This window comes from Puccinia triticina, chromosome 14A (genome assembly GCF_026914185.1).
Source record: "Puccinia triticina chromosome 14A, complete sequence".
In the NCBI taxonomy this organism is placed as follows: domain Eukaryota; kingdom Fungi; phylum Basidiomycota; class Pucciniomycetes; order Pucciniales; family Pucciniaceae; genus Puccinia; species Puccinia triticina.
In genome coordinates, this window is record NC_070571.1 from 1,888,679 (window position 1) to 1,916,282 (window position 27,604).

The 27,604-nt window shown below is 48.9% G+C and overlaps 6 protein-coding genes across 6 annotated transcripts; 3 read left to right on the top strand and 3 right to left on the bottom strand.

Moving 5' to 3' along the window:
- Positions 1-203: 203 nt before the first annotated feature.
- On the bottom strand, positions 204-1,641 carry PtA15_14A156 (uncharacterized protein; the record flags this gene model as incomplete). The annotated part of the gene is made up of 6 exons (XM_053162843.1): positions 204-492; positions 577-668; positions 763-977; positions 1,064-1,138; positions 1,384-1,498; positions 1,576-1,641. The coding sequence occupies 6 exons, from the start codon at positions 1,639-1,641 to the stop codon at positions 204-206; spliced, it is 852 nt and encodes a 283-aa protein (XP_053026829.1).
- Positions 1,642-2,848: 1,207 nt separating this feature from the next.
- PtA15_14A157 (uncharacterized protein) lies at positions 2,849-3,854 on the bottom strand (the record flags this gene model as incomplete). The annotated part of the gene is made up of 6 exons (XM_053162844.1): positions 2,849-2,869; positions 3,018-3,138; positions 3,253-3,344; positions 3,412-3,514; positions 3,603-3,672; positions 3,776-3,854. 6 exons carry the CDS (start codon positions 3,852-3,854, stop codon positions 2,849-2,851), a joined length of 486 nt encoding a protein of 161 aa, XP_053026830.1.
- A 527-nt stretch (positions 3,855-4,381) lies between these two features.
- PtA15_14A158 (uncharacterized protein) lies at positions 4,382-13,330 on the top strand (the record flags this gene model as incomplete). The annotated part of the gene is made up of 38 exons (XM_053162845.1): positions 4,382-4,426; positions 4,502-4,770; positions 4,852-4,974; positions 5,605-5,800; positions 5,885-6,134; positions 6,229-6,413; positions 6,484-6,750; positions 6,826-6,922; positions 7,071-7,081; positions 7,191-7,304; positions 7,370-7,402; positions 7,472-7,581; positions 7,657-7,703; positions 7,823-7,908; positions 7,980-8,099; positions 8,176-8,211; positions 8,302-8,332; positions 8,405-8,446; positions 8,516-8,543; positions 8,617-8,649; positions 8,722-8,789; positions 8,869-8,899; positions 8,982-9,136; positions 9,228-9,260; positions 9,513-9,558; positions 9,624-9,699; positions 9,756-9,869; positions 9,928-9,934; positions 10,018-10,025; positions 10,121-10,207; positions 10,317-10,528; positions 10,784-11,008; positions 11,150-11,459; positions 11,533-11,620; positions 11,681-12,163; positions 12,250-12,503; positions 12,828-12,980; positions 13,052-13,330. 38 exons carry the CDS (start codon positions 4,382-4,384, stop codon positions 13,328-13,330), a joined length of 4,752 nt encoding a protein of 1,583 aa, XP_053026831.1.
- A 1,124-nt stretch (positions 13,331-14,454) lies between these two features.
- On the top strand, positions 14,455-19,595 carry PtA15_14A159 (uncharacterized protein; the record flags this gene model as incomplete). Its single annotated transcript, XM_053162846.1, has 22 exons — positions 14,455-14,614; positions 14,686-15,150; positions 15,249-15,278; positions 15,787-16,143; positions 16,217-16,249; positions 16,346-16,515; positions 16,601-16,948; positions 17,042-17,097; positions 17,169-17,219; positions 17,290-17,362; positions 17,436-17,550; positions 17,623-17,634; positions 17,720-17,827; positions 17,912-18,086; positions 18,167-18,219; positions 18,299-18,331; positions 18,401-18,468; positions 18,523-18,604; positions 18,680-18,858; positions 18,960-19,184; positions 19,273-19,338; positions 19,443-19,595. The coding sequence occupies 22 exons, from the start codon at positions 14,455-14,457 to the stop codon at positions 19,593-19,595; spliced, it is 3,012 nt and encodes a 1,003-aa protein (XP_053026832.1).
- Positions 19,596-20,241: 646 nt separating this feature from the next.
- On the top strand, positions 20,242-24,517 carry PtA15_14A160 (uncharacterized protein; the record flags this gene model as incomplete). Its single annotated transcript, XM_053162848.1, has 15 exons — positions 20,242-20,347; positions 20,427-20,530; positions 20,600-20,923; positions 20,990-21,234; positions 21,310-21,385; positions 21,487-21,832; positions 21,918-21,973; positions 22,047-22,195; positions 22,270-22,329; positions 22,431-22,440; positions 22,523-22,870; positions 22,934-23,872; positions 23,959-24,032; positions 24,134-24,291; positions 24,375-24,517. The coding sequence occupies 15 exons, from the start codon at positions 20,242-20,244 to the stop codon at positions 24,515-24,517; spliced, it is 3,138 nt and encodes a 1,045-aa protein (XP_053026833.1).
- A 907-nt stretch (positions 24,518-25,424) lies between these two features.
- Positions 25,425-27,567, bottom strand: PtA15_14A161 (uncharacterized protein; the record flags this gene model as incomplete). The annotated part of the gene is made up of 10 exons (XM_053162849.1): positions 25,425-25,559; positions 25,673-25,747; positions 25,837-25,931; positions 26,008-26,176; positions 26,245-26,587; positions 26,663-26,715; positions 26,791-26,806; positions 26,892-27,038; positions 27,127-27,154; positions 27,297-27,567. The coding sequence occupies 10 exons, from the start codon at positions 27,565-27,567 to the stop codon at positions 25,425-25,427; spliced, it is 1,332 nt and encodes a 443-aa protein (XP_053026834.1).
- Between the last annotated feature and the right edge of the window lie 37 nt (positions 27,568-27,604).

Genomic DNA, 27,604 nt, shown 5'->3' on the forward strand with positions numbered 1-27,604 from the left:
CCCCAATCTCTAGAATCCACTTTGCGTCCACCGGTTAATGCAAATGTATGGGAAGGAAAAGATGGATGACGTCATCGCTTTCGCGTGGATTTTCTTCTTTACAATTCATTATTTTCTTCAGCTGAAATATAGCGGACCTGTTTGCTCGATACGCACAAAATATACATTGGATAACATATTTGCCAAAGCTTTCATAGAAAAGCTCATACTGGAGGGCGAGCGTCCTGATGCGCGTCCACTGTGAAGGCTTCGGATGGCGAACGGTTTTTGTTGTTTCTCGTGCCCGGGAACCAGACGCGCTCGACGGATTTAGACATTCTGAAAATCCTTGGACGCCCGGGGGCTTCCTCGCTGATTGGCCGCGCAATGAAGAGCTCAGGAGATGCGCTATAAACGTCGGTATCCTGACCCTCATTCAGTCTCCAATATTCATATTTTTTCATAAATATGTAGATTGTAATCGCTAGTAAGGAGCCTATTGTGGGTCCAACCCTGCGATATCATTCGAGTTCAAGCTTTAGCAGTGGGTCTTGTGATCTTCAGCCATCATCTAAATCTGGAATGTTGGACACGCACCAGTAAACCCAATGATCCTTCCAAGAGTTTGTTACTGCGGCTGGTCCAAAAGCTCTTGCCGAGTTCATCGCTGCGCCCGTGAAAACAACAGCCTATTATGCCATGTTCAATCAGTTCCAACCTGATCCCTCCGGGTAGCTTTTTCCCCTCACATCCAAGTCAAACTGGTAGATTGAAATAACTTACAAAAAGATGGCAAGCGAATAAAGTAATACTTATCCCTACGGGCGCCAAAAAAGTGGCTTTGTGTTTTTCAACCGCCAGAAAGAGTACCGAAAGAACTAGAGCACATGTTATGAATGCCTCGATCAGGATCCCCTGCGCAACACTAGTTCCTACCGCAAGATTTGGTACGACGGACATTGGACCGGGTAACAGGCGCTTCAAAAGTGCTGACGCGACTGGGGAAAAACCGACCAATCAATTCCAAAAACAATTGATAACAAGATGTTATTTCATCAGGCAAGACCAGAACAGTGACTCTTACCCAGTGAAGCCGAAAGTTGGGCGCCAACATACAGAATAAAACGCGTGGGTGTAATGACACCAGTCAGCAGAAGCGCTAAAGATACGTTGCTTCCGTGTCATATTGTGGATGAGCCCGAGTTTGTGTTAGTGAAATTTCCCAAAAAGAAATCTTGTCATGATCGAAGTAGGTGACTTACGGGTTGAAGGCAGCCCCCGTAGCGCGAAAAAAAATCCAAGCGGAAAACAGTAGACTCAAACCCATCGAAGTAGAAATATACATCAAATGCTATCCAATGAAAAAACCCATCCGATGGGAGTGAGGTATATCTCGGTAAGAACCTAGAGCCGCTGACTTTAACATGTGAAAATTATCAAGGAATCGAACCTGAATGTTAGGCACCGTGGAAGTTGAAGCAAGTGTAGGTAATCCGGCTTGGTTGGAAGCTGCGGCTGCCTAGAACATTTGTAGAGAGAGTGGGACGAATCAGCCTCTCGAGAATTGTTACAGGAGCAAACAAAACTCATTCCAACCTGGATTCCCCCGAGTCCGACCAGGAGAAAAGCTATCGTGCCAATGAATTCACCGGATGCAGCCATGAAGTCGGCACTTGGAAAGATTAAAGAGCAGCGGAATATATATAGGCCTTGAACATATGAATACGTCTACATTTTGGAACAGTTAACAGTCAACTCACGCAAAGTTTTCCAACGGATGTGCGTAAAAATGACTCCAGTCAAATTTTTTGATTGTTTTCTCGGGGTGAGTTAAATTCATAGCAACTACTCAAATAAAAATAACTGTGACGTATTCTGATAAGTTTCAGATGTGGGCTGGGAGGTGTGCGCTTTGGGTGAGTTGTTATAATAAAACCAAAGCGACAAAATCTTATCTTCGGGTCTATGACAGGATGCTTGGGAGCAATACTTCAGTTGATGATTCAAGTTGGCCGCCTCCTCCTGCTTTATATCTATAGCATCTTCCCACAATCTGGAAAATACCTCATAGACGTCTGAATCCAAGTCGATGGCGATCGGGTTTTTAGAGGGGTATTTGAAGTTCTGCGTTGCACGAAAATCCACCAAACAAGCCAACACCCCATCTTCTTCATCATAGCCATCCCATCATATTGGTGATTTTCAAATTAATTTTCACAGAGGCAATGGCCGCGAGTTTCAAACGGGGCAAAACCAGGGACGGACGCCGGCAAGGGTTTCGCATAGAAACGACCTTGGTAATCTTTGATTTTTGATCTGATCACAGTGTTGTGTCACAATGGCTCACTGGCCTCTGAGCGGAGGATCACCTTGGGTCATCGCGACTTTTCGGCTAAGAGGAAGGGTCCCGCTGGCCCCTGTGCTCTCAGGCCAGAGGATCGAAGGGCCAATCTTCGAATAGCCACATTTTCCTCAGCTTTAATATAAATTGAGGGTGGTAGGCCATTTGTAAATCTAGGCTTTTGCGGGGCGCGGAGCGTGACATGGCGAGGTTGAATTTGTGAATCGTGAAGCATTTGGACATCACTATCAGCAAAACACTCGGGCTGGCCGGGTATGTAGGCAATCGGAGCAGATATGTATGCACAACTAGTCACAGTGGGGACAATCAGAAGCAGTCTGACACATACCACTTATGACCTACACGCTGCTTCTGGGTTTCTTTGCTGAAAGTGGTCCCAGCGGATACGCAAGTAGGCTATAAATCATGTGTATTTGCGAGGGAAGAAGAAAAATGAAACAACCGGACCGACACTTACAAGGAGAAATAGGATGGGGTATAAAGGATAGGAGGAAAATGACAGGAAAGTTAAAAAGAGATTTTTTCGTTCTTTTATTGTTAGTTCATGGAATTATCACAAAATCCAAATTAACACCCAACGATTAGCAAAAATTTGACAATTTCAAGAATGATGAGTAAATGTAGGGCAAGCAGTGGGAATGGCTGGGAAAGAAAAGTCGCATAAGACGATACTTACAAGTTGTAGGACTTCGCCAAGGACAGCTTCGAAAGAGGTGGTATATTCATCTTCATCAGCTTGAATTTTCGCGGCTTTCGATGGATCTGCTTCAATCAGTGCCTTTTTCTTTGCAGCAAATCTGATTCGAGCCGAGAGAAAATGACAGATGGTTGAGTATCTGGTCTTCGATTGCTGCCTGAAATAACGGAGAGACTGCGGAGTAGGAATAAATGGAGGGGAACGAGAAAATTACTTTTCTTGCATGGCTTTGCTGCCGCCTCGGGACGTGGAAATCATCACGCAGCTAGTTGGCCGTTTTGTAGAGGAAGCTGCCCCAAGCGATTCCTATCACGATGGTCGAGCATAGTCAGTCTGAAAGAAGTTCTGACTTGTGAGGTGGATGGAAGTTTACCTTGGTGGGCACAAAGATGTATCCAGATCCATTCTCCTCCGCGAGCAAAGGAATGTGTGTTAGAACGTCCATTGGTGAAATATCTCCAGCCATCACAACCAACCTGATTGTCGATAGCAAAACATTCATTTCGGCCCCAAACATAAGACACCGAAAGCAGTTCGATCACAGTCTTCGAGCGTTGAACTCACCCTTTCTCGCCCTTTCTCAAGGCTTTGACCACTTCCTTGACGCCTCTCTTAATTGCCCTTTGTTTAGAACCTGTAGAGCAATCGAAATTGTTCGGATATCAAGTCGAACTAGATCAGTAATTTTCTTCTGTCCAAAGAAAGTAAAACAAATGATGTAAGGATCGAAGTCCAACCTTTCTTGACTGTTCTCAATACTCGCTTGCTCAATTTCTTGTCGGCTAGGGGATGGGCAATAGGGCTTAGGGCGTCCATGTTTAGATCTTGGTCGGCGTCAGTTTCAACGTCGGCTGTTTGTTTCGATTTTTTCTTTTTCGAAGATTCGGTGTCGGCTTCTTTTTCAGTGGTTTTCTTCTTCTTCTCTTTCTTCTTGTTTGAGTTAGCCGGTTCGGCTGGTTGGGCTGTGCTCTCTGACTCCGGAGCCTCGGTAGTTATCGACTTGCGTTTCTTCGATGATTTTTTCTCCGATACGTTTTTGGAGTTGCTTGCTGGGGCTTCCATTTCGATGTCTGACGGCATGATTCGATGAGGTTGGTGGGTTCAGTCGGGAGATAAACTCTGGGGTGATATTGCAGCTGTCGTTTGTGCTGGCCCGAGATGGGTCCGGTCTTGTTTTGTATATTCAAATTCAATATGCGCGCCGTATTCAACTTGCACTTAAGCCCCCTTCAACAAGGCCTTTGGGAAAACTCAGCACGGGGGCACCGTGCCCACCTATGTCATTTGGTATTCCCCGTTGGTGAACTGTGCCACCCGCCGAACGAAATTCCACCACCAGTACCATGTCGCTCTCCTTGTTCCAATCGAGTGTTCTCAGGTCTTGTCGAGTAAGTCGATCAATCGGATGTCCGAGTGGGTCCAGTTGCTAATATCGAAAAATATCTTCCCGCTCGACCGAACAGTCTGCACGGGCTGCAGCGACATCCAGCCTCCGAGGGCCGACTTCCCAGTCTCAGCGAGCCTTGTCCGACCAGGCCCGGTCATCGATTCAGACGGCCGTTAAGGCTCACCCGCTCGTTTTGTTCATGAAGGGTACTCCCAAGATGCCTCAGTGCGGATTCTCGAGAGCTGTGGTCCAACTGCTAGAGCTTCACGATGTTCCTTCAGAGAAGATGAAAACCTACAACTGCCTGGAAGATAACGAACTTCGGCAATCAATCAAGGAGTTCAGGTTAGTTTTTCCCCCTATTTTTAGTCAGTCTACTCGAATGAGAGTTTGAATGCCATTTTTTGATTACCTGTTTGTGAATAGTGAATGGCCTACGATCCCTCAGGTTTATATCGACGGCGAATTTATGGGTGGCTGCGATATGATGATGGAGATGCATCGGTCGGGTGAACTGGGTCGCTTGTTGGAATCCAAAGGAGTCACAAAGTCTGCTTCAACCTCTCCCAAAGACACCAAATAGAAATCCCATTCCCCACTACACACTCAATTACATAGATCTCAGAACACTAGACTCAGTAACTGTATCGATGCCACGTAGCAAGAAAGCTTACAAGAAGCCGTGAAATGTATTTCTCTTGGCTAAATTGAGAGAGTTATGTAGGGGAGGTGTGACATGACGATGTTGAAGATACCAATCATGAATCACACGTTATCCAGAAGAAAGGAAACTGGACCCGTTGCGATATATTCAACTTGGGACAAGTTGTATGTCGAACGGATACGAGGAAATTTAGTCCTTGTTGGCACCAGATCTCACTGTGGGGGGGGGGGGGGGGGGAGCCACACCGTTACGGCACACGGGTTGGCAAAGTTGCTTTGTTCACCCGTAACGCTTGTAATTGGTTCCCAATGTGTATGCCTGTCGAAATAGACTTTGTACATATGTACATACATATGCGGGTTGCTCTTTACCAGTTGAAGTGCATCAGCTTTCAGGGGTTGTGTGTTCCCTCGTGAGTGTGATCAGTGAAAGGTTGGAGTGGTGCAACGGGGGTTGTGAACACTGCCAAGAGCAGACTTCCACCGCTGGCCTTTCCTTCCATCGCGACGTGTCAGCAAGCCACCACGGCCAACTCCGCCCGATCCGCAAGAAAGTTCAGCCTCGAAAGCCCGACGACCTGAAGTAGCGGAAAATACAGACGTGGCCCGGGACCCAGACGGTCTCCCAACTGCAAGCTGCTTTTATTCGGCACTCGAGTCCGATCACAGAGTTGGCGATATGACGGTGGACGAAGAGGAGGCCATCCCTCTCGTTCAGGCGGGCGGCGCCCGGCCAGGATCGGAGTGCTCAGACGGGGAGGACGAGCAGTGGCAGCAGCAGCAGCAGCATGCGGAGGTGAGCGGGACATCATCGCAGACGGAGACGATCCCGCTCCGCCATCGGTCGCGCTCGCCGCCGGCCAATCCGATCGTCGCCAATGTCGTCAGTCTGGAGGACGACAGCAAGGCCACAACGCTCTCGTTTAGGGTCTTCCTGCTCGGCTCCTTCCTCGGCTGCACCGGCGCGGCGGTCGGCCAGATCTTCTTCTTCAAGTCCAACGGCATCGGCTTCAACATCTTCCTCATCATCCTCGTCAGTTACCCCAGTTGAGTACTCCCGTCCCTCCCTTCCTCTTCCTCGCCTCCTCAATCTTACCCTTGGCCTGTTTTTTGCACCTCTTGGCGGCTCGGTTACACAAGTGGGCAAGGCGCTCGAACGGCTGCTTCCCAATGCCACGATCTCCTTGACCAAACGCTGGTCTTTCCGCCTAAACCCCGGCCCGTTTACGCTCAAGGAGCATCTGCTGATCGGCGTCCTGGCTTCGGGGGCTTCGGGAAGCTCGTATGCGGGTGACATTGTGGCCGTCCAGGACCTTTACTACCATGTCAGTACATACACAGATCAACCGTTTCAGCTGACCCTCTGACCGCTTGTCTCTCTCGTCGTGTAAACAGCGTGACATTGGACATGTAGGCGGCTTGCTACTTGTCCTCAGCACACAGCTGATAGGATTCGGTCTTGCGGGGATGACCTACAGCTTATTGGTCCGGCCAACCAACATGGTCTGGCCCTCCTCATTGGTGGTGATGACCATGTACAACACCTTGCATTCGCGCTCGAGCGGGATGAGCTCCTTCAGGCCGCCCGCTGAAGATCGTCTACTGATGGCCAAGAAGTTCAAATTCTTCTCGGTCGTCTTCGTCCTCATAACACTCTACCAGGTTAGTAAAATCTGACTTTTTCCGTCACGCTGGATATTGTGCTGATTTTGTTTCCCCTTCCGCCGTATTATACAGTTCATTCCAACCGTCTTCGCCCCCACGCTGAGCAGTATAGCAGTGCTCTGTCTAATCAACAATCGAAGCACGTTTATGCGAGTCCTTGGATCGGCCTGTGAGTGACACACACTCTCACCTTTTTACCCTCTTTTTTTCCCCATTTCGGATGGTATCCGAGAGCTTTGCCTCCCCATTTCGTTCCATTTCATGGTCCCAGAGTTCCTTGTCAAGTTACTTATCGCTACTTTCGATGAGCCATCTAGACACCGGTGTTGTAAGTCTCTCTCTGTCTCTCACACACACAATTGTAACAGAGAGGATGGGTGCATGTTGTGACCTCTCCTTAAAAAAATGCTGATTGGGCCCTAGATATATTTCAATAGGGCATGTTTTCGTTGAGTTTTGATTGGGCAGTTATCACTTCCATCTCGCTCCAAACACCCTTCTACTCGTCATGCAACTATTTTGCGGGCTTGGTATGGTCGATGTGGATATTGGTATGTGCCAGTCCTTCAATGTCTGGAACGTATGTTGTACTTCTGATCAACATTTGCTTGGGTAGGTGCCGGTGCTTTGGTACTTTGATTTCTGGAATGTATGTTGTTACTTCTGACCACCATTAGCTTGGGCGGCATGGTTTATCTAATTCGGATCCTCGACGTAGTATCAAAGCTTTGGCGACAATGCAGTTTCGTCGCGACTCTTCAACTCCAAATATGAGAAGTACGACGTTGGGGCAGTGGTCAAGCCAGACCTAACATTGGACCTAGAGAAGTGAGCTTTGGATTATTCTTACATGATGCCTATTGTAAGTTGGTCAATTAATCCCTTCTACCCACCTCTGCATAGATACAACCAAATGGGCCCCATCCAGCTGACACCCTACTTTGCACTGTGTGTTACCATTGCATAACCATTATTGGTAACATGACTACCCTTTGTTGCTGACATCATTCATGTACCATAACATCACTTGTATCTACTCCCACCAGCTACTACGGCATTGGATTTGCAGTCTTGACGTCGGCCATCACAACGGTGATCCTGTTCCATTCTGACGACATCCGGATGGCCATGGACGCGCGGACCAAAGCGTCAACCGTCCGTTGTTCTCTCTCATCCCACCCACCGTACCCTTTTTTCTCTTGTTGTTGATCTCGAGTTGTGTACAGGATGCACACGTCGAGATGATGGAGAAAAGCTATGCCAAAGTGCCCGCTTCGTGGTACATCATGATTGGCACCAGCATGACTATCGCCGCAATCTATGTGGTCGTCGCCTATCCTCTCCAGGCAAGCCACCTTTTCATGACTGACCTTCAGAGAGATATAGTATAGATTTTCTGAGGGTAGATTGTTTGGTATGCAGATACCAGTGTGGGGACTGGCGGTTGCACTAGCTCTGGTACTGCACGTTTTCCCTTTGCTATCCAAAATCCACCGAAAGAAAACCCCTGCCTACTTGCGTTCTCTTATTTTTTTTTTAAAAAAAAAGGCATTGTGTTTTACGATCCCCCTAGGTATCAGTGCGTCCACACTTTTTTTTTCTTCTGGAAATGTGTAGCGAGAATAACAGCCTTGATGTTATCTCCGATCAGTTAAGGCGACCTCCAACACCGCCATAGGCTTGCACGCAATCAGTACGTATTCGTGCGCTTAACTTGTTTCGTATCTACGCTATTTGCTCATCTTCCGCTCTTTCATGATAGCCGAGCTCACCGCTGGCCTGTTGTTCCCGTCAGTCAATCACAATTCCACTTTTGTATGTTGTGCTGAACTCGAGATCGGGTTTCGTTTTGATTTTTCGCAGTGGCAAGCCGCTTGCGAATGTGGTCTTCAAAGTGTCAGCCCCCCTTCTTTTTCTTTTTTTTTCTTGCAGTCGAGAAGTTGGTGCTGACGAGTGTTGAGAGCGCAGATACGGCTACATGACCATGCACCAATGTCTGGATCTGGCCGCCGATCTGAAGCTAGGGATATACGCTAGTGAGCCTATCGCCACGCGCTGGAAAGGGAGGGGTTCAGAGCCGCTGATCTCGCTGCACATCTTTGTTTATCTGGACAGAAATCCCGCCGAAGGATATGTTCATCAGTCAGTGAGTAAATACCGACAAGGATGCTGGGAGATGGGCTCTCACAGGACGATGCCAGTTGACAGAACGGTTGTTGTGAACATAGGGTCCTGGGCACCGCGATCGGTGGGGTGGTGAACTACATCTTCATCCGGCTCGTCATTGCTGATAAGCGCGAGTACTTGGACGGCACGATCGCCGACCCGACCGGGCAATGGACCGGGCGCAAACCGGAGCTGTTCTACTCTGGCAGCGTCGTGTGTAAGCCATCTCGACTACTGCGATCATTGGCTTCTCGGGCCTCATTTCATCCATGCTTCGCGTTCTTTTGGCGTGGGTCGTGTGATCGCAGGGGGTCTGATTGGGCCGTTCCGATTCTTCTCCGGTCAGTCCCCGATGATCTCTCCATCCAGTCGGCCACCACTGAGTGTTTTTTTGTTGTTGTTGTTGTTGTTAGGTAAATACAAGTATCTCTACCTGGGCATTCCGCTGGGGGCCGTGTTGCCGTTCATCCCCTGGTACTTGTCCAAGCGGTATCCGAAATGGTCGTGGGAGTATTTCAGCGTCCCTCGTCCGTCCGTCCATCCACCCCTCCGCCTTTCTTTATGTTGATCTGTCTTTCTGGTGTGTGTGATAGTGTTTTTGCATGGCTCGATCCAGCCGCCGCGGCAGCCGAACAACATGTGAGTCAGCCCTTAGAGTGATCTGCGACTGTCTGCGCGCCAATCTGACGCTGGTACACATGCAGCATCGTCGGCGGGTTCATCTGCGCGTACGTTTCGCAGTACTGGGCCCTGCGGAAGCGGCCGGTCTGGTTCCACAACGTAAGCCGCGTCTCTCCGGCTGGGCTGTGGTGTGTTAGTGCTGAGGAGTGGTGCAGTTCAACTACATCTTGTCGAGTGCGTTGGATGCGGGGACGAGCATCAATGCGTTGATTGTGTATGCGCTGGCGTTGAAGGGGTTCGAGTGGTGGTGGAACCCTGCGGTTGATTCGGTTTGTCGTTCCCGATTTGCGTGTTGATCTGTTTTGTGCTGATGTTTGCTCTGTGTAGGAGCATTGTAAGCCTGGGTCTTGAGTGTTGTTCGCTCTACATATTTAGATTTCTCCCTCGTTGCAGCTTTCCTCTTCCTCTCTCTCTCAGCAGCAGCAGTCTGTTGGTCTCGTTTTGTGTTACATACATACATAGTCGTTTGCAATCCAGTATTTATGTATGCTGTTTGTGTCTGGGTGTGTGTGGCTGCCAGTGTCCGCCCGCTTCCGCCCAGGAATCCCCCAATGGCGAGCACCAGCTCCGGGCAGTCGACTGCCAGCAGCAGCAGCCCCTCGCCCTGGTGGCGCTTCTGGCGGGAACGATCCCCCTCAGCATCCTCATCCTCAGCCGACGAAGACGACGACGACGACGACGACGACGACGACTACCACCAACAACAACACCCCCAGGACCAGCCCCAGCCATCCGAATTCACCCTCATCACCCCCAGCCTCCAGACCCAGCACGACTACCCCCACCCCAGCAACCACGACCAGCAGACACCCCCGCCCTACGACGCATTCACTTCCTCAGATATCACCCCAGCACTCCAACGACTCCTCGCCTACTGGAATACCACAACCCAACAGGACCCACTCCCAGCCGACCTCGGACTGCAGCAGCTCAGCCAGCAACATCAAACAACAACAACAACAAACATCCCGCCAGCGAAGGAGCCCATCGAACATGAAAAACCATCCTTCAGGCTGCTGCCCAAGGTGCGCAAACAGCCACTCAACCCGATGCACAAGCTGCTCTTCAACAACGACGGAAGACTCTTCCTGCTCGAATCACCCACACCCACCCTGCCCACCAAGAACACTCCCACCCCCCGCCCCTCTCCACCACCATCCCCCACACCCTCAGGCCCCGCGAGCTCATCTCCACCAGCAGACAACACCCCGCCCCAGCCCTCCGCGTGGTGGCTCGACATCACCTGTCCGACCAGCGCAGACATGCACCAGCTCCGCAAGATCTTCCCCCTCCATCCGCTCACCATCGAAGACATCCTCCACCAGGACACCCGGGAGAAAACCGAGACCTTCCACAGCCTGGGCTACTACCTGATCTGCTTCAGAGGCCTGGACGAGTCGAGCTTCAAGTACAAAGACGACGACGAGGACGAGGACGACGAAGATGAAGATGAAGATGAGCAGGAACAGGCGCAGGAACTGGAACGGGTCGAGCAGCGCGAAGCGCGCGAAGAGGAGAAGGCTGGCGCCGACTCCGGAAAGACCACCAGTCTCAAGACCCGCACCCTCAACAGCTCCAAGGACGGAATCATGCTCTCTTCGATCATCCGGCGCAGGAAGAACGGCGCCGGCCGGCCGGGAGCAGCCCGGCGGCGCAGAAAGCCCAACAAGATCGTCCAGGTGCGCGACTCGCCCACCCCTCACCCCATCCTGCAAGAACACGGCCCCGACCCGCGTGCTGACCCTCAATCCCGGACCGCCCAGACGACGGCCGACCACAGCCTTAACAAGACCCTGGACGGCGTAGGCGTCGGCGCGGTCAACATGTATCTCGTCGTCTTCAGGGACGGAATCATCTCCGTTGAGTCTCTCTCTCTCTTCTACACTCCTCCTCTCGCCCATCGGGTCTCATCCTATTCCGCTCCTCTGCTAGTTCCATTTCGAGAACTTACAGAAACACATCGACCGTGTCAAGGAACGAATACACAGCTTCAGCACCGACACCGGCCACGTCTCTCCGCGTACGTTGCGATCCGCCTCCCTTCTTATGACTGCCGAGAGATGCTGAGACAGGTACACAGATTGGATAGCGTACGGACTGATGGACTCGATCGTGGACGAGTTTTTCCCGGTGCTCGAGCTGATCGAGGCGGAGACGGACAAGATGGAGGAGTACCTACTGGCGGACCCGCTAGGTCTGAAGATGCAGGAGGGTCGAGGAGTAGGGGAAAGGCGACGACGCCGGCGAGGGCGGCGAGGGCGTGCGAAGGGAGGTGGGGGCAGTAACAGCAGTGAGACGGGCGGCGGGAGCGCGGGGGCAGCGGAGCGGCTGAAGTCGGACGCCATGATCGAGCGCGCTCGGATGCTCACTCGGATCACGACCAACCGCAGACTCGTCGTCTCCCTCGCCCGCCTCATTGCGCAGAAACACCAGACCGTCGAGGCTCTCCGGAAGCGCATGAGCGTCGATGGCTTCGTCGGCCCGACGGGTGGCGGGGGGGCTCGGGCGGGAGAGCCGGAGGGCCGGTCGATGGAGATCGGGCTCTACCTGGGCGACCTGCAAGGTCTGTTTTTTTTTTTTTTTTTTTGCCCCCTTCCACCAACGATCGCAGAAAGAGAGAAGCTGACCAGAGAGGAGGTGGCGAGACAGACCACATCGTCGGGCTGAGCCAGGCGCTCTCGTTCTACGACACCCTGCTCTCGAATGCCCATTCGGCCTACCTGGGCATCCTCCGCGTCGGGCTGCACTCGGCCAAGCAAGCCCAAGACGTCATCATCATCCGTCTCTACCTCATCACGCTCATCGTCCTGCCCATGAACACGCTCATCGGCCTGCACTCCATGAACATCCATATCCCCGCCAACGGGGACATGGAGAACCATAGGCTGGCCGACGGCTCCCAGGCCCCCTTCACCGTCTTCGCCATCGTCATCCTCGGCTGCCTGCTCATCGGCATCGCCTTCGTCGCCTTTATCTGGAAAGTCATCTTCGCCCAGTCCGCCCTCTCCTTCAACCGCCCCGTCCCCAAACTCTTCTACTTCCTCTAACCCCCCCCCCCCCCCCCCCCTCCCACTGTTGTTGTCTCCATATTCAGACCGTCGTTTTTTTTTTTTTCCTTTTTTGGTGTTGTTGGGCTCTCGGTCTTCGCGTTTCTTCGGCTCTCATGGGCCGTGTAGTGTTTGTGTGTGCATACGCTTCCTCTGCGCTTTTCTCCTGTCGATATTCAGTACTGCTTGTGTGTCTCCCCGACCCGCCGCCTCCCGCCCGCGTCCTCTGCGCCGCTCGGCTCGAGCCGCGCCCAGCCGTCTTCTTGTCCCTTCTCTTGCCGGGGAGGAACAGCTGAGAGAGACATGGACGGCCTGCTTGGGCGTCCGGGCAAGGTCGAGCGGCGCGGGGTCTCGCCCGGCGCGGCGCGTGCCCATCGCTCTCCGTATTTAATGGCTCCAGACAGTCCCAGGTGCGAGATGAGCGCCATCGCCGAGAAGAAGCAGCCCGGCTGGATCCAAGCTCCCACACGGCCGCAAGATCATCGCGGCATGCACCCGGCAAGAATTTCCATCGGCAGATCGACATCGCCGACCCACTCGCGCCGCCGTGGATAGCTCCCCCCCGGCTGGCGGGCACATCCGGGCGTGCGGATCCGCGCGGAAGGGCTCCCCGGAGCGTCCGCCGACCTCTGTCGCCGAGCCGCCCGCTCAGAGCTCGCGCTCCTCCGTCTGCCGCGACTTGAGTCGACCGGCGTGCACTCGCTCGGCTGGATCGACTCTGCGGCTCCGGCCCCCCTAGCTCGGGGGCTCCCCGGAGCGGGCAACCCGGGTCGAGGAAAAACACTTCTGTCAGAAGGAAAAAAAGCCCTGGGCTTCGAGGCCTGGTATGATGAACAAGACAGTACATATATGTCTTAAGATATGCCCAATGCGTAGACCTGAACCCTGATGCTCCCGGTCTCCTTCAGGTCCTTTTTCTTCTTCGCCTGGCTGCATTTACATATTTATCTAATTTCATCGTACGAGAATTGAATGCCATATCGCTGTTTCCTGGGATCGTGCGAGTTGGTTCCTGAGAACACCGATATCCGTTTCGGGGCAGTGCTTCCGGCTTCGCCACCTTCCAAAGCCCAACAGCACGCACATGAACAAGATGAAAATGTGGTGTCTCATCGATACATCTGTGGACATCTATAAGATGGCCGCAATGGAGGGAGCTCGTTGGGTCCTGGGGATACATATGCGGAAGGGTTTTTGGGCACTGATAGCACCGTCGTCGCTATCCCTGAATCCACGTTGTCGTTGCGCGATGTATTTATGTAAGCTGGTGATCGGCGATTTGACGGAGGTCTTTTTGCAAATTCAAGGCAAGCGTTGATAAGGTCGTGACTGATACATGTCGATCGCGTGAGTATAACCCATGTCGCAATATGAGCAGTAGTATGACGGGGTGGTATGAGCACGATAAATATGTACCACTCTTATCAAGTCACTGCCATCGCTACCCCGGGCGACGGCTTCAACACAAGCCGATGACTGGACATATTCGCCTTGGATATCGGGCGCATATGATGGATCAGAGGATACTGGTTGCGCGCGTTGCCCTTGAGTTGCCCGGTCTGGATTCCAGCTGGAGGTGATATTCTTGACATGGGGCAGGACCGCTGTACCAAGATATGGATGGACTCTCCTCTTGCCAAGTGCAACTCAAGGAAGCCCAGAATACTTAAGGCGGGCAGCTTCCTGCAATCGCAACCCTCCCCATCCCACGAATCCAAATCATTCTGAGTCTTATTATTGCAGCCATCCGGGAAGCGAGATAACCCATCTATCAGCACCTAAGGCGAAATATAGTGCCTAGCCCACCATGTCTTACACTCTAGTAGAGCCGATGATTGGCGTGACGATGAGCGAAAAGCCAGTCCCCGATGCCAAACCGAATATTGAGGCGGCGGAGATAGAAGAGATCGAGCCTTTTCCGGATCCTGAAGAGAGAGCTCACGCCGAGCGCACAGCTCCTTACACCCGTGAGCCCTACAATTTTTTTGTTTTGGCACATTCAGATTGCACACTGACTCTCGTGTGCTGCGGTTGGTAGGAAATGAGAATCTTGAAAGTGTTACGAGGTACTTTGACCAGCCAACGGATCTGCAGCTATCCCAGCTCAACAACCACCTCATCAAATGGGAGGTGGCTCGATCTATCATTGTCTGCCCCGGCGAAGACCAACAAAAGGTGCTCGCCAGTGATCTTCCGACCGACCCGCGCCTTTTGAACCTCAGCGCGATTGTGCCGGGGTGCGGACTGGAGTACGACTATGACACACAGCTGTCGAGTGTGATTGACCAGCTCAAACAAGAGATGCAGTCCGAAGGCGACGATTCCAGCGTCGAGAGCGCAATCGAGAAGCTCATCCGCTCCGGCGAGGTCCGCTTCGCCTTCGACCTATCATCGGATATAGTCGATTACACTTGGAAGTATAAGATGACGAATGCTCGATTGGCAACTTCAAACGAACTCCTGAGGACGTATGGCTCTGATTGTTGGATCCAATTCCATCTCAGTGAGGCGCTTCTGTTCTCTACCCAATACACTGGTCGAAGACATGGGGTCGGGAATGAGATATGGCAGTTTCTTCATCGGCCGATCAGTTTCTTTCAGAGGGTATATCGCTCAGCCCTAGTCAAGGACGTAAGTAACCTGAGCCTTTTTGGTATGTTTTTTTTATTGATTCTTTCTTTGTAGGAAACCGTCTGGTTTTTCGCCTCACCAATGCACGTTAAGAAGCCAATTCATATGACGGACATGATCAACAAACAATTGCCTGTCGACCTCAATTACACCATGAAGATCTCGAAATTTGTACGTCAATTCCATGCAGATTTCCTTTTTTTTTTTTAGAGAAAAGGTTTATCGTGACAACTGTTTGAGTTTCCTGGAGCAGAATTCGCGATTGCAGCTTGGTCTTTCGACAACCACTCCAAGTGTTGCCTTCAAGCCATGCGAAATTCGACGCGTCCCGGATATATGCACGAGCTCATTACGCATCACCCGGGAGCTCATGTCAGAGATAGCACACAAGTTGCAGCTATCCTATGTCCCCTGTATGTCCAAACTGTGTCTCCTTTTCTTGAAGGAAAATCACAGCTTTTTGTGTCATTCTGATGGCTGCCTTTCTTGCCGTGTTTTGAAAATTCAGCGGCAATATCAGGTGCTCACAAGGTGCCCGAATCCAACTATGTTGGACAGCAGTATACGTGGGCTCTGTTTGACCCAGTCGGTTTACCACCTAACATCTTCCTGCAAGTCTGGAATAACGATCACATCAGCACTAAAGGGATGAAGTCCCTCAAGTTTCAATTTAAAATCCCGGTCTACGTGAAATCGTCTAGACGCTGGAAGGAGGTCCAATGCGACATCGTTGTTCCACGCATGCGCATCGAGATCAAATTCGGCAAGCCGACTGACGAGGTTTTAATGACTGACGGCGCCGCTGCTATCAGCTGGGGAGCTGCGATGAGCATCAAGGAAACTCTGGGACTAAATCATCTTCCTGGTACGCAAATGCAAATCTTCTAAAAACAATTTTGGGGGCAGGTTTGCTTGACTTCCTGCATCTCACGTCTCAGCTGCGTACCAAGCACGAATTTTGAAAAGTAAAGGTAAATCAAAATTTGGTTTTATCAGTGGTTTTAGACGCGTTTGTTCAGGCCATCTGATAGTTTTTTTTTTCTTTCTCTCTTCCTCCGTCTTAACAGGATTATGGTACCTGAGTCGAGATCAAGACAAAAGTGCTCACTGGATCGAGATTCGTGCAAGCCAATGGAAAGGTGATGTGCGGCGCACGGCAGACGATCCAATCATGTTCAACATCTGCAACTTCTCCACTCGTGCCAAAACCGGACATGTCAACAGACAATCAATCCCAGTTGAGTTTCAGCAGTTTTATTGGCCATGCGAGCACAGGTTCCTTGGAGCTCTCCACGGGCCGAGCTGACGTGATGGGTTTCTAGGTCATCGTTTCAAGAAATGTGCCGGTTTCGGTGTTTACGGACCGTCAAAGGGCGACGTTCAAAGCTGTGTTGGATGAACTCACGTCGACGAATCCTGTCACTCTAGCTCAAGCACTCGAGGTCCATGGTCACCTGCTGAACATCAAAGCCAAACGGCTTGCAACGGTAACCAATAGCTACATACGCAAGGACATGGATGAGGACGGATTTGCTTGGGAAAGATATTCTAACCGTCCCTACAGTCCAATGGAAGAGATCGTTGAGCTGCTCAAAAGCGGGTTTTCTGCTCGCAATAACCGGGTTGTCGACAGGCTTAATTATGCCGGTAAACAAATCTGTGAGAAAATGGTATTTACAAAGCTCTTTTGGTTTGATTGGTGGTCTTTCATTTGAGCAGCCTTTAATAATTTTCGGCTAATACATAAATATGTTCCTTCAAAGATGAACTTCAAGGTTGAAGTGGGATCTAGCGTGACTGTTTACGCCATACCGGACCCGTAAGCACAGATTGTCGTGGCCACTTGGTTGCTGTTTCTGTTGCAACTGACATCTTGGCCACCGGCTCCAGAACCGGCACGTTGAAAGAGGGGGAAGTATTTTTACGGCTCTCTCGGTTCAGGTGAGAAATCTTACAACTTCGAACGGCCCCTAAAGGAATATTTGCCGACGTGTTGAGCTCCACTTTGCAGAGATCCCACGACGTCTCTTCCGGTCAACGTCTTGAAAGGAAGCTGCGTTGTTGCAAGATCTCCATGTGTGCTCGTAAGTATTTCAAATGTTGCCATTCAACAAATCTTCATCTTTAGCTTACAGCTGATCACCTTACACGTTGCAGCCAACGGACGCAAGGAAAGTCAAGGCTGTCATCAATCAGCGGTTAGCATGCTACGAAGATGTTTTAGTATGTTCGATTCAGGGCAAGAAATCCCTGCTTGATTACCTTTCTGGCGGTACGTAATTTTTGATTCATCCTTGAAATCAGATTACAGCTGTTGACTTAGCCATGTTCTTTGACTCTCCAGGCGACTACGATGGTAAGAATTCAATCCATAATGAAGTTAAGATGAATTTTTTTCCTAATAGTAAAGCTTTCTTTTGCTCTTTTTTGCACGTGTTTAGGTGACGTGGTAATCGTAATTTGGGATGATGCGTTCACCGAAAACTTTGTCAACGCGGTTGATTCAGAGTATCAACTCCCCACGGAAAGATACAACAACTTTTTTTCTGGTACGCTTCCCGAATTCAAATGTTCATTCTTAATATATATAAAAAAAGGTTTGAGCTCCGTTAAATGAAGACAGGAATATGCAGATACGGTTACGATGGCTGCCTCTGGGAGAGGTTCATGTTTACCAACGATGAAAGTCCAGGACTTCTTGACGCTTAAAAAGGAAAATAGAACCTTTGAGCGGGAGTTTAGAAGAGCTCAGCTTGTGTCACTATTTCAACCAGTGGCTTACGGTCGCTATTCACGCATGCACAAAGTGTGAGTGACTTCCCTTCCACGACTTAGCTTGTCGTGACTGACTGGTGTCGAAAAATTACACCCCAATTTTCTCCATCAAGTTGCGAATACTTATTCGGGATAGGTCATACACTTACCATGAAGCTTGGTTACGGTAAGCAATTTAATCTAACACGACTGATTCATTCTTGGTATTGATAACCCACATGCTTTTTCAAAATATCACATCGTAGTTTATACTAAATGCTTGGATGCAGCCAAGCAAGGTACGGGGATAAATTTTTCTTACCACCTCTTTCAGTACCAGCATGTTGTTGACAAACCGGGGGTTTCAGGGATAATCCTGAAGGCAGAGGCGGATTATGAATTGAAGAGAGAATTCGAGGAAGCTATTGGAGGACTTGTAAGGGGAGTGATTCCACTTCCATGGTGGACATCCTATGTTGACATCTCAAAGGATGAGGGAAGCGGAGATTGGAACTATGGCGACAGAGGAATCGCGAAGGAATATCTTGAGGTGAAAAGGGAGCATGTTTTAGGTGAGTGGCAACGCAAAGTTGTCGTTTTTGTACCTCCGGGGTTGTATGATCAAGATTACTGAAATTTATTCACAGAGGCGATTGCAATCACTGGCGAAGAAGAAGCAAGAAAGTTTCTCTTTACATTGAAGAATCTAAAAGTGGAATCAAACGATCCCGTTCTGAGTTTGCCATGGCTGAAATTCGAGAAAACCGTCAAGTCCAACTTGCACGATGCTCGCGCCTTAATGAAGTTCATCAAGTCCAATGCTGAAGTATGCCACAGTCCATTCCGGCTTCTCTCTACAGCTCTAAATACAACTTCTGATTGATAAAATAATGGGGTTTTTTTTTTTGGATCTAAATAATGGTTTAGGAATGCTTCAACCAATACCAGATGGCTTTTGTATTCAAGGATGGTCAACACCACCCGACTTTGCCATGTAAGGATGGGAAGATAGACAGGTCGAACTTCGAAGCTGCTGGAAAGACTTTCTGGATTGATGGTCAATTTGACAATGCTATTGAAGCAGTCAAACATGATCCTAAATCTCTTATTTTTCTCCGGGGTAAAGGAAAAGTGGAATACAACAATCTCAGAGTGAATTTGTTTCTCTATGCTTACCTAGTGCCCAGACACCGATAAAATTTACTGGTTCATATTTTTCTGTGATGATTTTTGGATTCAGGCTTCTGCATTGGCGGCAATTGCACCTGAGCAAAACTTTTTCCCCTTTCACGTAGTTTTTAATGAGGTAAATAGCTTTCTTTCTGCTCTGAATCAATCCATCCTTTCCTCAAAGCTCAAACGGATCTCGACGAACTGACGATGTTTTTTTCTTTGATTTCTTGAAATCAGCTATGCCACATCAGATCCGCAGCCTCGGAGATTGGCTTCCAGGCGCGAGCAGGCTTCAAAAGGGTTGGCCATTTACCCAGAGCTTATGCGCCCGAGTTCTGGCAAGCCATGATGACCAGAAAGTGTTTGCTTCCACCAGAGAAAGTTGAATAGTTTCTCATACCTTTCCTATATCCTTGGTTGTCTTGAGGTACACTGTATGCCAATCAAAACTAGGCAGAGTGCTCTACAAGCTCTCATCTCTCTTCCCCTACAAATACTGGATTTCATAGCTTGGGTGTAAACTTTGTCTGAACTGTAACTTGTGCATGTATGGTTTCGCTGCGAAAAATCACAGTGGAGGAGTTGATCCCGTCCAATCTGAAGCCTGCGGACTTTGGATTCGACCCTGAGAATCTATGTAAACTTTTGAGGGGAAACGCAGTCCCAGAGGCTGCAGATCTGGCTGTGCAGGGTCTGGACGTAAATCTCGACGGGAAGCCCTCGAGGCTCGGAAGTCCTCCAGTATTTGCGGATGTCAACTTGTGCCCAGTTGAGCAACTTTTTTTAGCGCATGGGTGTCAGATCTGTGCCGATCTGTTACAAACTGGTAATTGACGATCAGCGGCGATCGCTGACAGGATTGATAGATAGACTTTGTGTGATTGCGGAGCTGGTGTAATTATCAAGCTTCTCCGGTTATTTCAAATTTGCCGGGGGAAATGATCTGAAATGGTATAGTTATCCAACTCGAAGCAGAACCTTGTACCCCTTTCCACTTCCCATTCTTATCTGGTTATCGTCCTTCCACCATTGGACCATGTCCTTGCAACTGAGGGGTCGGCCCAGGCTTTCCTTCGAAAAACGCTTTCGTCTCTTCACCCGAGCTTTTCAGCAAGGTCCCGCAGGCGATCCGCCAGTCTGGGGTACGTCTTTGTTGGGCGGCAGATCGGCCCTAGAAGTGGAGACAACTAATTGAACAGTTTGCATGTCCACCCCACACAGGCTATCAGCGTCCTGAATCTTTTCAGTTGCCAGATTTTACGCCTGAGCAACTTTTAAACCGAGCTTCTCAAGCGTCGTTAGTCAGGCTGGTAGACTCCTATCGAGTGAGCACATGGCCCTTACTCTCGATTCTTACTCAAATAGTTCAATCCATAGCTGATAATGTTGACCAGCGCCATGCCCATCGATCCGCAAGTTTAGATCCACTGTCCCTGACCCCCCGACCGTCAGTGCCGGCGTTGGATCCCAGAAGATATGGATTTGGAGTTTCTCCGTCGTTTTTGAAAGACAGGTTACACTCAAATCACATAGCCAATGAACTTCCGAGTGAAATGATAGATGAGTTGGGAGATGAGACTAAGCTCTGGTCGGTGGACGGGGTCGTTGGCATGGGCACCAGGACTCCAGGCGGAGTTCAGCGGACTTTGGGAGAGATTATCGATCGACTCCAGCAGGTCTACTGTGGCCGAATTGCTTACGAATACATGCACTTGCCGGTAAGCTGTTCATTTATTTCAACGAAGTTGGAGAAACTAGCTCTGACTAAAATTTCCAAATCACAGAACAAATCCGAAAGAGAATGGCTGTCTGACACACTGGAGTCCAAAGTACACGATATGTCGATCGGGGAGGACTGTAAACTTCATTACTGGCAACTTCTTTATCGGTCGGAAGCTTTTGATAAGTTTCTAGGTACCAAGTTCCCCAATGTCAAGCGTTATGGTCTTGAAGGGGGGGAGAGTATGCTGGTGGCATTGGACCGAATCTTCGAAGAATGTAGCGCTCATGGGGTCAAGGATGTGATTGTGTGAGTAGACATGGTCCAATTTGTTTTTTGCATTTCCCTTAGTTAACGGACAGAGGGTTTTTTTCTTTTGTACAGCGCAATGCCCCATCGGGGTCGCTTGAATTTCTTGACTCAACTGCTATCCTTGGATCTTGATATATTGCTGAAGAAGGTGGCTATTTCATTCTTAGAGTGTCTGACCGAAGTTTTATCGTCAAGTTTCGATATCTGGAGGATAGCTGAGAATGCTGCTTTCACTACTTGGCTGCTCAGCTCAAAGGCAAGGCAGAAATTTCAGAAGATCTGCTCCGTGATACTCCGGCGTACACGGGTGATGTCCTTTCACATCTGACGACCACAACATCCTTGCGATCTCGGGGCTGCCCCGATGGCAAACCTGTCAATGTTCACGTATTACCCAACCCATCACATTTAGAGGCTGTTTCTCCCGTGGGTTTGGGTGTTGCTCGGGCACTCAACATGCTGGACGGGGTAGGGCCGTACCTCGAATCGTTGCCAGTCAATGAAAAGCGGATTGGTGACGAGGTCTTGAGCGTTCAAATCCACGGGGACGCCGCATTTGGGGGGCAAGGGGTGGTGGCTGAAACTCTAAATCTCAGTGAGTTGATTCTCTTATCTCAACATGTTGCGCCTCCAAAACAAAAAATAGTTTCTGAGGATACACTTTCTGTTTATTTTCTTAGGTACTCTTCCACATTTTACTGTTGGAGGAAGCGTGAGGCTAGTTCTGAACAACCAAGTCGGTAGCTCCTATAGAGTCGGATTTCGCAGGACCCACAATTGATCCTGTGGTTTATTTATCTGATCTTCAGCTGGGATACACCACTCCCGCGACGGAAGGTCGGACATCATTCTATGCAACCGACATAGGTAAGTCTATCAGCGCGCCCATTATCCACGTAAATGGGGAGTATCCAGAGGATGTTTCGAGGGCTCTATCATTGGCGTTCGCCTTTAGAAAGTGCGTCTATCCCTCAAATCTCTCGAAGGTTATCTTCTTTACGCTAACCTATATAAAATGTCTGTTGGGGGAAGTCAATTCCGAAAGGATGTGCTCATCGACTTGGTAGTTTACAGAAGATGGGGCCATAACGAGTAGGTCATGTATTTCTCATGTCCCACTGGGCGTATTTCAGGCGACATTCGGAATAGTCGATTTGACATCGTTTTGCCTCTGTGTTTTGCCGTATGACTAGACTTGACGAGGTCAGCGAGTTCCACCCTTCACGAGGACTGTTGTTGCAACTTTACTTACTGAGATCGTACATACCGTGCTTGACATTTGCAGCCGACCTATACAAGTCCACACATGTACCGAAAGATTGATTCGCTTCCGAGTGTTCCCACGCGCTACGAAAAAGAGCTTCTGGACAGCAAAGTGTTTGATGTTCAAACTCTATCCAAAATCAAATCCACCGTTGATCAGGAATTTTCTCAAGCTCTCGATGTTCAGCAAAGCCCTCTTGGAAATAAGAATGCCGGGAAGACGAGCTTGATGCACTTGGAAAACATGGTTGGGAATCGACCGTGCCCTCCTCATAAAGCAAGACATATCAGCCAGGACGCTGAAACTGGCGTGAGCCTCGCACGTCTTCAAGAAGCTGGGCGCGCCTCAGTAACCACTCCAAAAGACTTCGTAAGTATTTTGCGAGAAATGTCGCTTTCAAAGGGCAACATTAACGATCAACTTGCTGCACAGAACGTCCATCCAAGGCTACAAAAGATGCATATTCAGAAACGTCTCCAGGCCCTCGAGAACAATCCCGAAGCTCCCAAGCCAACAATTGATTTTTCAACCGCTGAAGCGTTGGCGTTTGGTACTTTATTGGAGGACGGCTTCGACATAAGATTGTCGGGACAAGATAGCGGTCGAGGCACATTCTCTCAGCGACATGCCCTCTTGACAGACCAGGATGTCGAAGGCCGAACAGTTGTGCCGCTAAACCAGTTAGCAGCTCAAGATCCCGGTAGAGGCAAGCTAGAGATCGTCAACAGCCCCTTGAGTGAATACTCGGTCATGGGCTTTGAACTGGGATTTTCCTACATGACATCCAGAACCTGTTTAGTCCTCTGGGAAGCTCAATTTGGCGACTTTGTCAACACGGCCCAAGTGATTGTTGATCACTTCCTTGTTTCTGGTCAATTCAAATGGCCTACATTTCAAAGTGGCTTAGTATTACTCCTTCCTCACGGATTGGACGGGGCTGGACCGGAACACTCATCCTGTCGAATCGAAAGGTTCTTGCAGGCCGCCAACGAGCCGTGGTTGTTCGGAGACCGATCTACTCAAGTTGGATTCGAGGGCGAAAATATCTCGGTTTGTAATGCGACAACACCTGCCCAATACTTTCACCTCTTGAGAAGGCAGATGAAAACGGCAAGAACGAAGAGCCCGAAAGGATTGGTAATTTGCACGCCGAAAACGATGCTTAGAGCTCGAGAGACTTTCAGTCTTTTGAATGAATTAGGCCCCGGCACGTCTTGGAAAGAAGTTCTAGACGATCCTCTCTTGCAAAAAAATGCATCCAAAGATAGCGTTGAAAGACTCGTTTTATGCAGCGGAAAAGTTTACTATGATCTAGTGAAAAAGAGACACGCCTTGGATCTCGATTCAAAGGTTGCTTTGGTTAGGGTTGAAGTGCGTTCAATCTTGGAAAATGATTGTTTCCATAAACTTCTGGCCTTTTGATTGACATGGGAATGATATTGAAACACTTCTTCTAGGAATTGACCCCATTTCCGTATCGATCTTTACACCAAGTGATCAGAAGTTATTCATCAGTTAAATCTGTCATTTGGTAAGCCTACACATTCCTTCTGCTTTCCTATCAGGCCGACCTCACCGTACTTGCTGATAATCGGTATCAATACATTCGCTCCATTTTTCACGCGTGTAAAGGGCCCAGGAAGAGCCACAAAATGCGGGAGCTTTGAATTTCGTGGCTCATCGAATAAGAGAAGTTTTAAGCAAAATGGGAAACGCGGGTTCGTTTCTCAGCGCTGACCAAGCTCCGCCAAGCGATTCAAGTCAAGATTCATCCCTCTCTGGGACCGCAGGTCAGTACTCATGTTTCTCTTTAGGGGGGGCAGTCACTGCAGCGTGCATCCATAAGATTCTCACTTTGTTTCATTTTGTGTAGACGGACAAGGTATTCAGTTAGGGTTTGTAGCTCGGCCAAGCTGTGCCTCTTCTGCTACTGGAATCAGCGAACGGTTCAAGCATGAACAAAGCCGGCTGGAAAATAAAGTGTTCGACTTGAATCTTGTCCAAAGTCCTTTCTAAGAATTGTGTATCTACATACTACCTTGTGATCTTACTTGCTGCCCTTTGTCCATGTATATCTAGATCCGAAGCACTTGTCTATTTTGATTGAATTTGTTGTATTCCAATGTTTTTTTTCTGGATTGTGATTGAGTGAATGTTTGTGGGTTTGAGGGAGATGAATGTATGATAACCTAGATTTTGCCGGTCCATTGAACCGAAGATTTTTAGTCAGTCTGATGAAGGAGCTGCTGTTTGCCAAAAAAAAACTTTCAATCTTATTAAATGATCTCTTTGAGCCTACTTTCAACGTCATTCGACCTCATGTCTGAATTTTGGCGCTTAACAAGTGATACAACAGGTGCTGATAACGATTCACAGAAGTAAAATAATCATGCAAGTTGATGCGCTCAGATTTGAAATCCTTCCCCATGGTAAAACTCCAAGGTGGGCCTCGATTCATCGATGGTCTAGCTGTAGCATGACTCTTGGCTGATGTGGAGGGTATACATAGATGCTGATTGATGAGGCCAACTGAGGTGGGTTTTTCAATTTGTGGGATAATATTTCAAAAGAAATGTCCCCAACATATTGAAAAAAAACACATAAACAAATCCAAAATGCCCACATAATAATTAGAAGAACTTCAAAACGAGGTGTTACCCTCATTGAGGAACCGAGTAATTAGAAAGAAAAAAAAATCTAGGGGGAAGCAAGGCAATTAATAGAAGCATTTCTTCGAACGAAATATTAGGGTTAAATTTTGCGGGATTTGCTAGAAGGAGTGACTCCGTTGGGAGGGATAAAACAGACAGATAAATTAACTGTACTTGGTTGACTCTCTCTCTCGTACCTCCTGGGCTCGAGAATACAGACTGGGTGATAATTATGGAAGGCCAGGGTTATGTTTTTCAGCTTTTGAAATTGGTCACGTCATTAGCTGGATATCCGGATGGCAATTCTTGGACTCCGAGAGGCTGAGCTCGTAATCCGTATTTTTCTCGCTCTTGCTACTACTCGTGCTCCCACTGGCTTGATCCCTACCCTCGGAAATAATTCGAAGCTGTTGAGGGACAACAAGAGCAACAAGAAAGAAGCCGGCGTCAGTTTCACTGTCAGTGCTATGCTACACATACACCATTTCAAGAATGGGCAGAGGAGGGAACAAATTCTTACCAGTTGGACGATCAGTGCGCCTAGTAAGAAATACGAGCCTGAGTTAGCCAATAACATGAACAATTCCAACCATGGCTTGCTACGATCATCACTAGCCAGTCAGTCTTGATTTTCACACACACAAAACCCGAAAAGAAGATGAGGAAAAAGAAAACTGAATTGACCATTGCCGCCTCGCCCGATAAATAAAAGATCAAGCCGACAAAAATGTGGTAAACCAGCGTAAGTGTCATCATCACATAATGGACCCCCAAGTAGACTACACACAGAAAGAAGAAATTTCGTCAAGAGGAATTTGGAAAATCTTGTAGGGACTGGAAGCTAGGAATAATCACTGAAGCTGGTCCGAAGCTTGCTCGACTTGTTCTGGTTATGGTTTTTCAACAAGCGTTTGACGAATGAACCGGTCGAACTGATCGTGCTCTCCTGGTCCGATTGACTCTTGACCGCATGGAAACGTTTGTACATGACTCTGAGTAGAGTGGAGATCCCAAAGACGTAGAACTATTCAAACAACCAAAACGAAAATTAGCAGGTTTTATCGCAGATTTGTATTGTTAAGTTCTACTCACGATGAGCGTGGGTATAGCCATGAAACTCCAGAACAATCCAGTGTCCCTGAACCTAGCGAGCATATATGAAGACTTGATGCTGTACTCGGTGAATTGAGCTGATGCGGTACGGAACTGGGGGCTGCCAAGGGTATTCTGGCCTTGTTGCCAGTGAAGACTGAGCTGGTGAAGTGAGGCAATAAGGGTCTTGTAGCTGTCGACCTGCGCACTCATCGAGGCTACCTGTGCCGAAATCAGAACCAGTGCTGAGATTAAAGCGGTCGTCGGGAATACTATCAGGTTGGCATTAAAGACCAACGGGTGGATCCCATTCTTTTTCCCCTTGAGTGATGCCTCGGAGGCTCTGTGATTGAAACGTCGAACTCAGCACATTTGGAATTCTTCTTTAATTATTAGCAGAAAAGAAAAGTGTACCCACCGAACAAACCAAGTACTCCATGCTTGCGTGAAGAATGACCAATAACTAGGATACTAAGAGTGCAAGTTGAAGAGACATTGTTGAGTGCGACTTCTGATTTGTTTGGTTGAAAAAACGAGTCTTCTTACCCATCGCAATTCCAGCCTGTGAGTTTTTATCAAAGGCAAAAAAAGAAAACAGAGGTGGACGTCAAGATTATGACCACACATGAAGAAGTACTTTCTGATACATCTGTTGGAGTAGAAAGAGCACTGACCACGCTGAACCATAGAACGCATCGGCTACATAGCCTGACTTGAAATCGTGGTAGCGAAGTCCTAGGAAGACGAGGAAAAAGGTGCTCCCAACCAGATGGCATCCCGCAACAATCAAGCCACTTTTAGTTTTGGTTCAAGCAACGTGCAAAAATAACACATCAGTTTTGCTTAAAAGCAAATATCATTCATTAATGGGGTTTTCCTTACCTGTTAGGAATCCAGTAAGGCTGTGAATCTGTTGTTTTCGAGAACATGACAAATCATCAGAGAAAACGCGCAAAAAGAATGTGAATCGTCAGTTTTTGTGTAGGCCGCGAGGAGTTGGATAAATAAGACAGTGAAGGGAAAAAAGTATATAAAGCGGAAAGAGAGCTTACGCCCATCGAGGTATTGACGCTTAATGATCCAATGTCGTCTCCTGTGACCACCGGCGCCCTGAAGATAGGGCAGACAGATGATGGTGACACATACCAGGAAGATGATGATGTAAGTGGCGATGGATACGAGCAGTTCTCTGGCTTGTGATGCGTCTACGGGTGGGTTCTGCCTCCTATCCAGGCCGCGCATGAGACTGAGGAAGGGATTGGACTTGGGATCATGGGAGGTGCCATTGAGGATAGCTTCGAGGGTGGGTGATGAAGAGGCCATGATGATGGGTTGTGTAAGGGGAGATGAGCCCCTAAGT